Raw genomic sequence first — 16,098 nt, 5'->3', positions numbered from 1 at the left:
GGAAATCACTGTAACATAGCATTCTGTATGCAGGTACAGCCACAGTCGCACACAGAATATATTTATGCCACATATCATTTTAATCATCGGAAGCTCCTTGTGTGTCCTGGGCATAACAATGCAAATAAGACGAATTTTCAGCAAAAAAGGCACCCAACGTTAGCAGAACTGGCCAGGAGCTGCATGGCTTATTGAGTCAAGATGTTTGAGGAAACATCTGTTTTCAAGCAGAGGCAGAGGTCACAGTGTTAGCGGCTGCGCAAGTGCTGTCTGTGGGTGGGTTGGTTGTGCAATAGTGTTCGGCATATGTGTAAGGGGCATTATGTGTGTCATGTATAAATGCATTAATGATGTGCGACATATGTGTAACAGGCATTATGTGTGTCATGAGTATAAGGGCATTAATAATGTGCAACATATGTGTAATGGGCATTATGTGTGTCATGTGTATAAGGGCATATAATAATGTGCAACATACTGTATGTGTAAGGGGCATTATGTGTGTCATTATGTGTATGAAGGGCATTAATAAAAGTTGGCATAATGTGTAAGGGGCATTATGGTGATAAGGACATTAATAATGTGTGTCATGTGTAAGGGGCATTACTGTGTGGTATTATCAGGGGTGCCGAGAGAAAGGGGTAGGGGGTACAAATTACCCAGGCCAAACTCTGATGGAAGGGCCCAGTGGGGGCCCCGGGCCTCCTCCCCTTAAGTGACAGCAGCAGCTGCAGCTCTTCTCCTCTGCCCAGCACACACTGCTTTGTGCTGGGTTGCAGTGTGGCCATGGAGGTGCTTAAAATACAATATTTTCTCAGGATTTTTTTTCTAAGGGTATAATGTGAATAATGTGAGGAGTAATGTACATAAGGTAAAGTGGTACTACTGTGTGATGTAACGTGAATAAGGGACACCATCGAATGATATAATGTGAATAAAGTTGCACTACTGTGTGGCATAATTTGAATTGAGGGTACTATTGTGTGGCCATGCCACTTCTTAGCAAGAACACACCCCTGTTTGGGCTGGTAGGAGCACCAAAATGATGACTGCTATGATGAGGGTTGATGGTGCTGGGAAAGGGGAGCAGGGTCAGAGGCAGAACTAGTGGCGGTGCTAGGGGGCACCAGCCAAAATCTTGCCTAGGGCGTCATTTAGGCTAGGGCTGGCTCTGTGTGACATGATGCGAATATACCGCTGTATCCTGTGTGTTTGTACAATGTATATTGATGATGTCATTAAGATTTGAATTAACTTTTTTTTTATTTATTTTTGTCATCAGTTTCCCCTGCTTGAGCTACTGGTACGTATTACATTAACAATTTCTGTATATGTTTATATCTTATTTAAATTATCCATTTATGCAGACCGACTTTTTTTGCATTTAAGGTCCACAAAATACTGATTATAATCAATTTTCTTATTAATAATTCATATCATTTTAGCACTCTAAGTACTGCTATGTATTGTATTGTACAGAATCTACCAAATGTAACAAGTTATGTTAACAGAAAAACTATTTTGTCGTGGGTGCATCATGTTTTATTTATTTTATTAACAGTTATTTATATAGCACTTTACATCAGTTCCTACCACTCTATGGGGTAGATGTATTAAGCCAACTGTCATCTCCTTCCACTTTATCTCTTCACCAGGCTTAATACATCTGCCCCTATATTCCCTACCACATGTAAAGGCACAAACATTCATTCTAGCATTAATTTTGTAAGTATATTTTTGTACTGTGGGAAGAAACCGGTGAACCTGGTGTAAAACCTTGGGAGAATATACGAAATCCGTTCATTTAGGGCAAAAATGAGAATAGAACCCATGACCCCGGTGCTGTGAGGCAGTAATGCTAACCATTACACCGTCCATGCTGCTTCTGTCATGTGTAGCAGTAATGCTAACCATTACACCGTCCATGCTGCTTCTGTCATGTGTAGCATAACGTAGTCTCCCCGGCAACTCATTCAAGATATATTAGTTGGCAGCCTGTGGGTGCGACAAGGCCCACAAAACGGGCCCCGGCTGCTGGGATGTAGCGATAATGAGCATGGCTACATCTATATGCCTGCATTGTTGGTTCTTCCTCAGTGACTGGAGCTGGAAGCTGCGCAATCATGTCCCAGGTCAGGTCACAAATCCCATTCACTGACGATGAGTCAGCACCAGGGGCGGATTGGCCCGCCGGGAAACCGGGTCATTTCCAGGTGGGCCGGTACTAATTTGTCTGCTTTTTCCCTACCTGGGCCACCACTTTGCCCTGGCTGGGCTGCGGGCCTCAGATCGCGCTACCATAGCGGTTAGTGCACGTGGCTGCCCAGTGCCCACAGTTAATATGGTCGTTGGTCACTTTTGGGTGACGTCACCCGGTACTACAGTGTTGATACGGCCGCTTATGGGTGACATCACCCGAGGCTGAGCTGCTTCAGCATGTGTGGCCGCAAGCAACGTGGCACTGGGCGAAGCTTGGTAAGTGACCCCCCCCCCCACCAAAGCCGGGAGCCGGGTTCCAGTTCAATAGTGTTAGCAAAGCCGTCTCACCCCCCCCCCCCCCCCCCCCGCTCATCATTACCATTACCTCCTCCCCCCCCTTGTGGGTTGCTTGTGGATTTTTCCCGGGCCGGATTTTCTTGCCAATCCACCCCTGGTCAGCACTAAGGTGTCACCCCCTAGAAGGATCACCTGCACCCCGCTAGTGATGCCTGTGCTTTATAACAATTCTTTTTGAATCTATTTACCTACAGGATGCAAACAACAACCGCATTGGACAATGGCTCAATGTAACAGTAAACCACGGGATTGCTGATTTTAGTTTCCCTTTGTCAAATGAGCTATCTTTTGGAGATTATACAATCAACCTACCGTCTGCATGTAAAAAAGACTTTAGTGTCTCTGAATATGGTAAGTTGCAATTTAAAATACACCAAAGAGTAGTATGCTAGCACATGTTTATAATAAAACTGCTGTTCTAACAAATGATGCTTATCTGAAGTTGTTTATCATAAAATATAACATTCTGTAAGATATCACAGCTTATAGCCTGAGTTACTGTACTACTACTGTATATACAGTAGGGCCTTATTCTAGTTCACTCTTTCTGACAAAATCCTTCTTAGATGGACAAAACCATGTGCACTGCAGGGGGGCAGATGTAACATGTGCAGAGAGAATTAGATTTGGGTGGGGTTTTACTTCAAAGTGAGATCTATATTGCAGTGTAAAAATAAAGCAGCCAGTATTTACCCTGAACAGAAACAAAATAACTCACCCAAATCGAATTCTCTCTGCACATTTTACATCTGCCCCCCTGCAGTGCACATGGTTTTGTCCATCTAAGAAGGATTTTGTCAGAAAGAGTGAACTAGAATAAGGCCCATTGTTTCAGGGAAATGGGTAAAAAACAGAAACGGACAATACCCCGGAGCGCCAGACCAGACAGGCTCCAAAAGCCGAACTGTGCCATTTCGGAGCTTGTAATGTGCTTTCCGGGGGGTGTTCAGTCCAGTGGGTGTGCCTGTGATACCTGTCACCAGGGAGACGTGGAGGGAGAATTTTCACCCTCCCTGTATGTTCCAGGAATGTAGTTAAAACCAGAACGACAACAATTAGCCCAAGGGCTAGAATAGAAGCGCTGGTGATATGTATCCAAGATCCCTTGCTGCTATACACCTTTGCAGCCCCTTGTTAGAGGATGTGTACCTCAGGCAGAACAGGGAAGGGTAAAGCTCATGTAGTTTGCACCAGCAAGAGCTTCCAAGGGGCGCAGTTGTGTTTTAGCACAATAATAAATCAACAATTTCAATAAAAATTATTATTTTTTCTCGGTTTGAGAACTGGAGCCTGGGATCCAGTCCAGTTCTGGTTTTTATGTAGTCCCTTGTCACAGCATTCTATAATCTCTATCAATGTCCCTAGGTCCAAGTGTGTAAAGCAAACACGACCCTTTACATGATGTTTAGACAAACTTTTCACAATTTGACATTTTTCAATAGGTAAATAAATGTCCCATGTCACTCACAAGTCCATGGTGCTGCTCTGCCAAGTCAATGAGCCACTAATAGAGTAACAATCATCTAGGTTCTGAGAGTCACAGAAACACTGCCATCTGTTGGCAGCAAGAGAAACTACATCTTTCTCTTTCTTACATTAGCTACCTTACTAGCTTGTGTAGTTTAAAAATATGTGTTGCTATATTCAAAGATAGGATGCTAACACATCCTATCTTTGAATAATCATATTGTGCTTGGTCTGGGCCACCAAAGGGATGATGCAGATATATATCCTGTAACAATAAGAATATTATACAAGTGAAATTCTGTGAAAGGAAAAACACACATATAAACATATATACATATACAAGACTTACAAGGTCCCATGGCCAAAGCATTAACCTGGGGAAGTGGGGCCCCCCTTAATGAAGGGGTCCCCACTTCAGAATTTACCTGCCCAGACTGAAGCCTGGGGCTGTCCCTGGTGCCCTTAGGCATCGGGCTAATGTTGGTGTAAAAAATAGAACTGTTTTGCATTGCTGTGGAACTATGAGTCCCAGCAAGCCTGCACTGCATGCATGAACTTGGAGTACCAAAGGTCCCAGCATGCGGGGCATTAAAGTCCCACAACAGTACAAATAGTTAAATAAAAACACACACACACCATTAAAATATAACTTTATTACAAACTGAGCCCATTCATACATAAACTTACCTACCTTGACATGTAGGTAGGAATTCTCCGTCCTCTGGTCCTGAAGAAATCCAATGTGGGTACCTGTGGAAGGAAACCATACTCACGGTGGTCCTTCGGCATTGACCGCATCCTCTTCTTTTCAAGTAGCATGCAAGGGTCTTGGCAAAACAAAAAAATGAATGACCCGACACCAAACCTGACTTAGGAGTAGCCGGAGGATGTGTGTTTAAATCCTGCAGCTCCTCCTCCTGATAACCGCTATTGGCTGCCTAGCAGCCTAGCAAATCCTGATTGGTACAAGGTGCCGCTAGGCGCCCAATAGCGCTATTCGGGAGGAGGAGCAGTAACTTCCCCCCATTGTATGTTTATGTATATACTTATATGCGTCATTCATTTATTTTTGAGCGCAGGATACTAACCATACTTTATAGTGTAGAAATATACATTTTGGGGGAAATTTACTAAGATGATTTAGTAGAAAAAATTCGTATTTTCCTACGAAAATACAAATTTTTTGGGGTGTATTCGTATTTTTGGCATTTACTATGCCAAAAATACAAATATTCGTATTCATATTGATGGGACATTCATATTTGTATTTACAAATACAAATGTCTACACCATCGATAGAATACGACAGGAATCACCATTCAAAAGAATGGTGGTTCCTGATTTACTAAGCAGCCGTATTGAAAATACGGCTGCTAATTAGTGTAAAACTGCCACGAATATACGGCAGGAAAATACACTTTATTTTCCTGTCGTATTTGGCAGAAGCCTGCACGGATCAGTCAGATCAGTGCAGGCTTTAGTGTTAAAGCTCCACCATGGATTACTTCGGACCCGGACACCGCCATAGACCTGGAGGACGACACGGACGCCGACATGGACATGGAGGACAACACAGGACACCGGACACCAGGACCGAGGGCTACCTACGGGCTCAAGATAGGTAAGTATCAGTATGTATGGGCTTTGGATGAATTAAAGTTTTATTTTCATTGTGTCAGTGTGTATTTATTATACTATTTTTATTACTGTGGAACTACAAGTGCCAGCGGGCCCTTTAATGCCCCGCAGGCTGGGACTTGTGGTTCTCCAAGTCCCAGCTTGTGGGGGAGGCTTGCTGGGACTCATAGTTCCACAGTTTTAAACAATCGGTTTTCATCTATTTTTTTACACTCAATCAGCCCGGTGGCCACCGCACAGGGCCACCGGGGGCAGAACCAGGCTTCAGCCTGGTCAGGTAAGTCCTGGAGGGGGGGGACCCCTTTATTGGGGGGGGGTCCCCACTCTCCCAGGGCCCCTGGCCAGGCTGACTGGTCAGTAGGGATGAATGTTTTGGATGCGCAACCTTATATAATAAGTGTCCCCCGGCTGTGACATTTCCCTGCTGGCTGGTTTGGCCTGGGGCTGGTTCTTAAAATACGGGGGACCCCTACTCAATTTGTCCCCCGTATTTTGGGAAACAGCCCCGGACCTGGAGCCTGGGGCTGGTTGTTAAAGATCAGGGAACCCCTATTTGTCGGGTTCCCTGATTTTTAATTACCGGCCCGGCTCTTTCAGCCTGGTGCTGGTTACAGCTGTGAGGGGGACCCCACGACGTTTTTTTTAGTTATTTTTATTTCTATTTTTTTTACACCTTGCAGCCTGCACGGATCTGACTGATCCGTGCAGACTGCCTGTAGGAATTCGTATTAGCGGCCGTATATACGGCCAGCTAATACGAATTAATACGATATCGGAGGGTTACAAAGCAGTCGTATTAGACTGCTTTGTAAATCCCCCTCTGGAACACGACTTTGCATAGGAGGTATGCAGTCGTATTCATTCGTAGCAAGAATACAAATACAATTATTTGTATTCGTATTCTTAATAAATTTCCCCCTTTATGTCAAAATAGATTCCATTTGGTAGACAACTGAGTGGATAACACTGCAGTGTTCATTGCCAGTGTCATTAAATCCAACTGGCTTTGATCCCTGTTCAGTTAAAAGTGTTTTCTGGTCACAGGATTTCCTTAGAGAAATGTGTTCTGATATCAAACCTCCTATATCCTATTGATCTGTTACAACATCATACCTCCCAACAGTCCCGATTTCAGCGGGACAGTCCCGATTATCAGAGCCTGTCCCGCTGTCCCTCCCGCGGCCGGCAGTGTCCCGCGGGTGAGGGGGGGGCTGTTGGGAGTCCCACCTGTCGGCTGCTAAGTAGCGGGGAATAGATGCGCACAGCGTCTATTCCCGCAGCCAGGGGGCATGGCTAGAGGCTCACAGAGCGTCAAAATGGGGGCGTGGCCTCGCGGGTGAGCCTCAAGTATAGGCCACGCCCCCAAATTAGGCCACGCCCCGAAATTTCAGGCGAGCCTACGGCGCGCAGCAACTACGTCCCGCCTCCGGCTCATCCAAAGTTGGGAGGTATGAAACATAAGGAAAACATAACTCACCATTTTTCCTAATATTATTTGTATCTCTATAGTCATTCAGAGGCCATCATTTCCTACAGTATCTAACTGTATATTCTGTTTCTATTTCTTTCAGTACTGAAGAGGTTTGAATTCCATCTGAACCTACAATCCACTATATCAGTGACAGATAAATCCTTCCACCTAGAGGCATGTGGCAGGTACTGTATAAAGACCAGTATTTCTATAACATGACAATCCTGAAAACATGACATTTCTTGAATACACACTAGACAATTATAGCTCCCATATAAACAATTACTTTGATGGCGTGATGCTTTTAACATGCAGATAGGCAGATGATCTCTGTACACACAGCATTTACTACACATGACGGGACTGAGGGACATTTCAGATGCTGAGAGCCAAGCTCATGGCAGATTGACTATCTGCCACAGTGGCAAACACAGAATTTTTAGACAGGGGTTTCCACATGTAATCCAAAATCTGCAGCACATTGGAGTAAGTACGGGAGTACTGTATGGAATACAGTGTTAATATTTAACAGTACAGGTCTATAGTATAGGCTGTATTAAATATTTAAATAATATAAGTTTTCAGGAAAAGGTTAAACATATAATAAATAAATACACAAAACATAATAGAACCAGTACTGCACTTTCTAAGCTGACAATCATCCACTTCATGGTAAGGCTCCTGTCTCTTTCTCCTGGCAGCTGCTCTCTGGTCCATTGCGATGTTTGAGGGCTCAGATCCACACATACAGTAATTCTGGTAGGAGAAGCTGGTACACTAGGCATGTGCAGCAGCTCTGCTCTGTCCCTTATACTGCATGATGTGGTGGCAGCTCTATTGATCATATTGTATACCAGTGCTATTGTTGTCATAATTTCAAGACACTTGCCAGGAGGAGTGGGGTTTCCAGGCAACCAGAAACCCCCTGCGTTTGCCTATGTGTGCATTTATCATCCAGCTAGGAGATTGCTGAATTGCACTGAATTGATAATTGCACTGTTCATACATTGCCTAGACAGTAGTCCCAGAGGCATTTACACAGTGTTAGCCTCATATACGGACATATATATAGCTCCACACAGCATGACATTAGGTGTGACCTCATCACATGTGGCTATGGCCTATTTTACAAAATATCCCAGGCCCGGGGTCTGTGTGTTTGGATACAGATTTCCTTAACCCAACAGAGGAGTTCTAACAGCCAGTCCAAGTAATCTTCAGTCAAGCAATGTGGCCATGGTACTTCATCTTTGTATGCAGCGCTAGCGTGCAGGAGATGTTTTTGGTATGGGCACCTCTTCTGGAAAATAATAATTTTGTGGACGAAAGAGCGCAATAAATTAAAAGGCTGCTGCCCACCACAGCATAAAGGAAAGAGGTACACCGTCCCCCAATGGACAAAGTACAAGCAAAGAATGATGTGGTGTGGTGCAACCCTCTCAAAGGATGTTTTTTCAAACAATTTTTTTAAAGTATTTATTTTAGCAGAAGAACAGTAAAATAACAGTCAATGATGACAATAACTTGCATGGATGCAATACTTGTGGACAAGCACTCAATTCTGTGTGAACATCAATGAAAAAACATGAGTTATCTCATCATGTGAGAGCACTGCGGTGGGCTAGGCTTTTAGACAAAAGACTGTGGCACCACCGCAGTGAGCTTCAGATGTGATGTCCCCAATGGATAAAGTGCAGGTGCATTCACAACAAAGTGTGTCCAGTGGAAAAGTGACGATGTGCCAAGGTGCTCCAAAGTTCATTAGTGCAGAGGCAAATGTTGTAGCAGCAATGCGTTTCGGAGAACCTCCTGTCTCCTTCAAGCTGAATGTACAAGTTGTTCCCTCTTTCTTTTTTAAACCCAGTTCCTGGGTAGGAGACCAATCAAGGTGCCGCTCTCTTCGCGGTCCGGAAGTGCCGTGCGTTCCACCTGGCACTTCCGGGTGCGTTCCACAGGCCGTTCGCGCACTTCCGCTTCCAGTTTTTGCGGACCTGGCTTGAATTTCATTTTTTGCTGTATTTTCTTTATCACCCTTTATTTCTTAGAGCTTGTAAGCTTTATTTGTTGGCGGCAAATATTTTTAGTTTATGTTAATCAATGTATACGGATTTTTCTCAAAGTCACGATTCAATTCCGCCATATTGCTTATGGGCAAATCTATGGGCAAGCCCTTCATCCTCTTTTACTGGGGATATTACTAGGGAATGACTGCTCCTCACTAGCTCTATGCCGTACTTTGTATTCTGGCAAAGTCCATTCCTGATTGCCGGGAACGCCACTCCCCAGGATCCACTCTTTCAACAATTATATGGGTATGCAAGGAAGAAAAGAAACAACAATTAATGAATACAAGAATTATAACTTTATAATGTTAAAAATATAATGTTAAAAATATACTGTTAAAACTACATATTAATCATCTAAAAACCATTTGAGTTCGAAATCTGAGTTATGACCATTGGGTAAAAGCATATTCAACATAATAATCCATTTCATTTCGCTTTTAGCCAATCTTATTTCCACATCTCTGTTTTTCCAATTTGCAATAATTTGTTGGATCCCCAAATATCGTTTTATGGATCCCTCACATGTCTGATGATGTTTTGCAAAATGTTCAGAGAGGGCATGTGTCAAAAGACCCTTTTGAATATTGTATACATGCTCCGCGGACCTAAGTTTTAAATTCCTAGTAGTTTTACCTATGTATAGCATGTTACATTCACATTCTAGGAGGTAATATAACATTTCTTGAATGACATGTGATGAACTGATTGATCTTGTGTTCAACACCATTCACCTCAAAAGATTTGGTCTTTTTCTCATATGCTTTTTTGCTCGTTGTCTTACTCATGAGGCAGGAACCGCATCGATGGAAACCTTGATTACAGTTACTACCCCCGTTTTTTCTGTAAGGGCACTCTTTACTAAAAGATTTTTAAGTGAGGGAGCCCTTCTGTATATGAATCTAGGAGCTTTAGGCATTGCTTTTCCTAAAATCGGATCATCCAATTAGATTATCCAGTTCTTCTCCAAAATGGTTTCCACCTTTTTGTGGTGGGATCCATATTGTGTGAAGAAGGCCCATTCTGTTGTACTTGAATCCTTACTTGTCTCTTTCTTATTTTTTTGTTTAAGAAGATCAATTCTATTTAATTTGTTCTACTTTCATCCTAGACTCTCTCAGGGCTTGTTCTGTGTACCCTTTCTTTGCAAAATGACTATCCATTTCCATAGTTTGCTCTTCTAAAACTTCATCCTTTGAGCAATTACGTTTCAGACGCATGTATTGTCCGACAGAAATATTGTTTAGCCACCTTTGATGGTGTTCGCTATTCGTTTGAATATAAGAATTGGAATCGGTGGCCTTCCTATGGGTTTTTGTATGTATTTTTCCTGTGTCTATATAAATATTAAGGTCTAAAAATACAAGTTCTGTTATGCTTATGTTGAAAGTTAATGTAATATTAAAATCATTCCTATTTAAAACATCACAAAATTCTTTTAAAATGTTTTCTTCACCCCTCCATATAAAAAAGACATCATCTATGAACCGCCACCATGATACCAGGTCCGCCCCCTCCACCAACCTGTCATCCACCATACGTGTTTCCCAAAAGGCCATGAACAGGTTGGCGTAACTGGGGGCAAACCTGGTACCCATGGAGGTTCCTTTAATTTGTAAGAAATAACTTCCATTAAAATAAAAATAGTTGTTTGTTAAAATGAATGCAATGGCTTCTATTAGGAAGTCCTGCATTTCCATAGAGTAATCACTCCCATTTAAGAAAAATCTGATCGCTTCTTGACCTTTTTCCCACTCAATAATGGTGTACAGAGAACTAACTTGCTAAAAAAACAATTTTCGTCCAACATCACTGGATCTAATTTCCTTAAAACATCTCCTGTATCTTTTAAAAATGATCATGTTTTTGATAACAGTGGTTGCAGATAAAAATCAACCAGGGCTGAGAGATTAGATGTAATACTCCCAGTCACTGTGATTATGGGCCGTCCTGGAGGTTTGGTCAAGTGCTTGTGTACTTTTGGAAGTACATAGATTGTGGGGGTGGAGGGATTAGAAATATTAATAAAATCATACTACTCTTTTGACAATATGCCCTTTTCCATGGCTTTTGAACTAAGAGTTTGCAGATTTTTAATTACTGTGGTTGTGGAATCACTTCTTAATTTTTTGTACGTAGTGGAATCACCCAACTGCCTTTCTATTTCTATAATGTAGTCCTCTTTGTTCATGATGACTACCCCTCCCCCTTTATCAGCAGGTTTGATTATAATTTTATCATTTTGCTGAAGATGTTCAATTGCCTTCCATTCTTTTTTACTTAGATTCTTTTTCTTAGAGGTTACCACCTTTTGTAGCTATTAGTCAAAACCAGGTAAGCGGCGCTTTATGGACTATAACTCAAGTATCAAGTTTGTATAATAATTTTTTTATTTATTTTTATGTTTTTTTTTTTAAAAAGAATAAATTTAATACACAATACCACCGGCCGGCAGAAGAAATATATATCACAAACTGTGTACACAGAATTTCTTAAAACACATTACTTCTTTAAAAATTCTAAACCTTTCTCCTATAACCTGCAAGGTTAGAATATTTCAGCTAGTGAGGCCATTGTAGTCACCCATCTGGGCTTTCAGAGGCTTGTTATTCCTAAATGAGGCTTATGAGTAATATACTCAGTACTCTAGTACAATGTCCTGATAGTTGGGGAAAAAACTCTCAAATTCACCCAATCAAGCAGTTAATTCGGTTAGTAAGCAAGTTAGTCAGTCACACCTTTTTAATTTGGTTAGTCTCAACCAGGCAATTTGTAATCAGACTGCGGTAGCTCACTCATTCAGCCAAAAATGCATGGATCATAATTTGCTCAATACTTAGGCTCCCTTGGATGCAGGTAGAAGGATGCGAATTTGTAATCCCCTAGGGCTGAGATAGGGCTGGCCTGGAGCGGGTCCCCGGCTGCTGGTCTTCCCGATTGCGCAGCCCTCTCAAGGACTCCCTGCTCCGGCGTTGGTCTCCCCGGCTCTCGTGGTAGGAAATGACGGTGATGGTGATGACGCGTTTCCCCGCCTTCTCTAGGTCAGCGGCTTCAACAGATAGGCTGCTGACGTAGAGAAGGCGGGGAAACGCATCATCACCATCATTTCCTACCACGAGAGCCGGGGAGACCAACGCCAGAGCAGGGAGTCCTTGAGAGGGCTGCGCAATCGGGAAGACCAGCAGCCAGGGAACCCGCTCCAGGCCAGCTATATCTCACCCCTAGGGGATTACAAATTTGCATCCTTCTACCTGCATCCAAGGGAGCCTAAGTATTGAGCAAATTATGATCCATGCATTTTTGGCTGAATGAGTGAGCTACCGCAGTCTGATTACAAATTGCCTGGTTGAGACTAACCAAATTAAAAAGGTGTGACTGACTAACTTGCTTACTAACCGAATTAACTGCTTGATTGGGTGAATTTGAGAGTTTTTTCCCCAACTATCAGGACATTGTACTAGAGTACTGAGTATATTACTCATAAGCCTCACTTAGGAATAACAAGCCTCTGAAAGCCCAGCTGGGTGACTACAATGGCCTCACTAGCTAAAATATTCTAACCTTGCAGGTTATAGGAGAAAGGTTTAGAATTTTTAAAGAAGTAATGTGTTTTAAGAAATTCTGTGTACACAGTTTGTGATATATATTTCTTCTGCCGGCCGGTGGTATTGTGTATTAAAGTTATTCTTTTTAAAAAAAAATTATAAAAATAAATACAAAAATTATTATACAAACTTGATACTTGAGTTATAGTCCATAAAGCGCCGCTTACCTGGTTTTGACTAATTGTTTGTTTATTCTAAGGGTTGAGTATCCCTTTTAAGCGGCAGCTGGGACTATAATTAGTGCCCTGCGCTTGGTTATAGAAACATTTGATTACCTTTTGTAGCTCTTTGGACATAATGAAGTTGAAACAATCTATGCTCCCATGTTGATGATAGAATTTTGATTTTCTACGGAGGGATGTGTTATTTTTCACACTAATCTCTTCCATTGTTTTTTTCCACTACCATTTTATCATTTTCTTTTTCTTTTGAGAGAAAGAATTTTTTATACTGATTTTTCTAATGAATTTTTGTAAGTCTACAAATAGTTCAAAAGGGTTAGCTTTAGCCGTAGGGGCGAAAATGTTTTTTCTTCTGTGAGGGGTATATCACTCAGATTGTATTTTTCAAACCTGACACCGTTTATTGGAATGGATTTTACCTCCTCTCGTGCCCCTATGCGTTTTCCTATTTGTTCTATTTATTCTCTTCTTGGGGGTGGTGTGTCGCTGTATAAAAAAGATTTTTGGGGTCTTAGATTGATGTTCTCATTCCTGAGGATCTCAAATCTATTTCTCATTTGGTACGGTTCTCTTCCTCCTGTTAGGTGTCTGCTGGATGTTACAATGTGGGTTTCTACTCTCTACTCTATTCCATCTACCAGGTGTGTGGGGGGCAGGGTAATATTGATCTCTTGGAGCATGTGAATATGGTTTTCTCCCTTGCTCCAAAAAATCAGAATTGTTTTTCTCCCTCCAATCCTCCTGATTAATATTTCTCTCCTTTTTGAGGTTTTTAGCCTGTCTATTCCGATTTCTTTGAATTTTGGGTGTTTGAATGGGCACCTCCTCTAGCATCAGTATATAAATTGTAGTGTATAAGAGACATCACTTTCCTCACTGACACCCTGTGCAGCAGCTGGAAGCAATAGGCGTGCTAAAGGCATGCCCTGGCAAAAAAAGAGTGGTCTCTATGGGAGGGGACATGGCCCCACTGTGAAAGGGTTTTGATTTGTTGGCTTGACCTTTTTGGTGTCCCTGAGTTGCTGGATGCCGCCAGTGACTGTGTCAGCCGCAGTGCTAGCTTCTGCACTGAGACTAAAGTAGAGTGCAGTACTTAATGTTACAGCGCAGGATCTGGTACTTTGGTGTTACCCCCATCAATTTATTTGGAACCAGCACGCAAAACTAATACATTATCTGGTGCATTATCTGGTGCATGTTTCCTGTACGGAAAAAGGGCAGGCAGCTAACATCCGGTCAGCTGACCACCCCCGGCAGCCGTGTCACTGCTTTATTTCCATGGGAATGCCCAGCTTTTCATGGGAACACCCATGAAATGCTGGGCGTTCCCATGGGCGCGTCCCCTGGCCGGCGCCCCATGCCCCCCACCCATGCTGGTGGTGCCCGTTCACACCCAGCACATGCACAGAAATGTCTATTAGGACTGAACAAACAAGAATAAGGTCCCTAGAGTAGGGGGGCCTTAATAGTTAATGTTTATTAATTAACAAATTGCAAAGTGAATGAACAGACATCTAAACAAAACCAATATTTGGTGTGACCATCCTTTGCCTTCAAATCAAGTATCAATTTTGATTTGATTTAGATTTATTTTCTGTTCATCCACTTTGCCTTTTGTTGATTGATAACAATAAACTATAGTATTAGCATTTCTATTTTGTAATTCATTCTCACTTTGCAGAATTTTTTTCCATACATGCCAAAGCATGGGAAGCGAGATGCGGGACAGTCACAAAAATAGTGACTTTCCCGTGAATATTGGCATAGTTGAGATTGAGAAGTATGGTATAGTGATAGATTGTATATAGTATGTGATAGAATCACTGTGTTTATCTCACCTCTCCACTTTCTAGTTACACCTATGGAAAACCAGTACATGGCTCTGTTAATCTCACGATCTGTCCTATCAGTACTTGGAGTATATGGCAACCTGACAGCAGCAGTGGAGAAGATCATGACCACTCAGAGAAATGCATAAAAATCCAGGATGCTAAGGTTAGAAATGCCTTTTTGAGGATTAGTGCAGAATGATCTAAAGCAGAAATGAGGAACCTTCGGCACACCAGCTGTTGTTGAACTACACATCCCAGGATGCCCTGCTACAGTTTTGCTATTTTGGCCATGCTAAAACTGTTGCAGGGCATGCTGGGATATGTAGTTCAACAACAGCTGGAGGCCCGAAGGTTCCCCATGCCTGATCTAAAGGTACCCATACAGGAAGCAATGTCCTACAGCAGCGTGCTTTTTGTACTAGATGCGATGTAGAAAACAAAACACACGGGGCTGCACATTCATTTTTGTGACGAACAATGCGATGTGCATCACATCGCATCACACAGGGAAAATGCTCTATGTATAGGCACCTTTAGTAGCCAACCTGATTTGTAAAGAAATGATTGTTATTATTTAACAGCTGATGTATTGAGAAGCAGAGGGATCTACATGGTGTAGCTAGAAGCCTTCAGACAGGAAGTCTCCGTAGTATGATAATATAATACAGTATACAATATGATCGATGTCTTGTCATCAGGTATTTGTTCTCCTGGGTGCTGGGATGACAGTGGAGCACAGTAGTCATTTATTCTTAATTACTACTGACAGTGTATTCGGTCAACGATGTCTAGATCAACAATCACATGTTCGACCACTAATGGTCAAATGCTTCTAATTAGATGCCTAAAAATGGTTGACAGGGTTTAGATCATCATCAACCGAAGATCGACGCACGCAAAAGGTCAACAGAAAGTGGTCATCAGTGGCAAGGTTGACACAGTATTTCATGGGTTTCATTGGACATAGATCTCACTGTCTCGCTGACAGTGTGAGACCTCATGCTGAGCCTGCTGTCAGCACAGCACATGCTGTAGGTGTACTTCTGCTGCTGCTGAGGTGGAGGGGACAATAACACTCCCCCTCGGCTTTAGAGTGTTTCATCATCCCCTCTAAACATTTTGGGGGTATGGCCTAATCATGGGCGGTGGCCACACCTACCGTGATTAGGCCACCCCTCAAATTTACAGGGACCCAGCATACTTCTCAGCGGCCCTGAGCATAGCAAGCGCACTGCACAATATCCTGGATTGCTGAACGTTTGTGTGCAATAACCCGGATATTTT

The 16,098-nt window shown here is 42.5% G+C and overlaps 1 protein-coding gene across 1 annotated transcript in view; it reads left to right on the top strand.

Moving 5' to 3' along the window:
- Nucleotides 1-16,098, top strand: part of LOC146009230 (alpha-2-macroglobulin-like) — a 240,847-nt gene that overhangs the window by 38,310 nt on the left and 186,439 nt on the right. Inside the window, exons 5-8 of the mRNA XM_083149392.1 lie at nt 1,283-1,303; nt 2,751-2,907; nt 7,233-7,317; nt 14,836-14,977. Of these exons, the coding sequence (XP_083005518.1) occupies nt 1,283-1,303; nt 2,751-2,907; nt 7,233-7,317; nt 14,836-14,977 (405 nt within the window). The remainder of the gene's footprint in view (nt 1-1,282; nt 1,304-2,750; nt 2,908-7,232; nt 7,318-14,835; nt 14,978-16,098) is intronic.

The sequence above is a fragment of the Crinia signifera genome, chromosome 6, assembly GCF_055691185.1.
Source record: "Crinia signifera chromosome 6, ASM5569118v1, whole genome shotgun sequence".
In the NCBI taxonomy this organism is placed as follows: Eukaryota; Metazoa; Chordata; class Amphibia; order Anura; family Myobatrachidae; genus Crinia; species Crinia signifera.
This window is presented reverse-complemented; position numbering and strand designations above follow the sequence as displayed.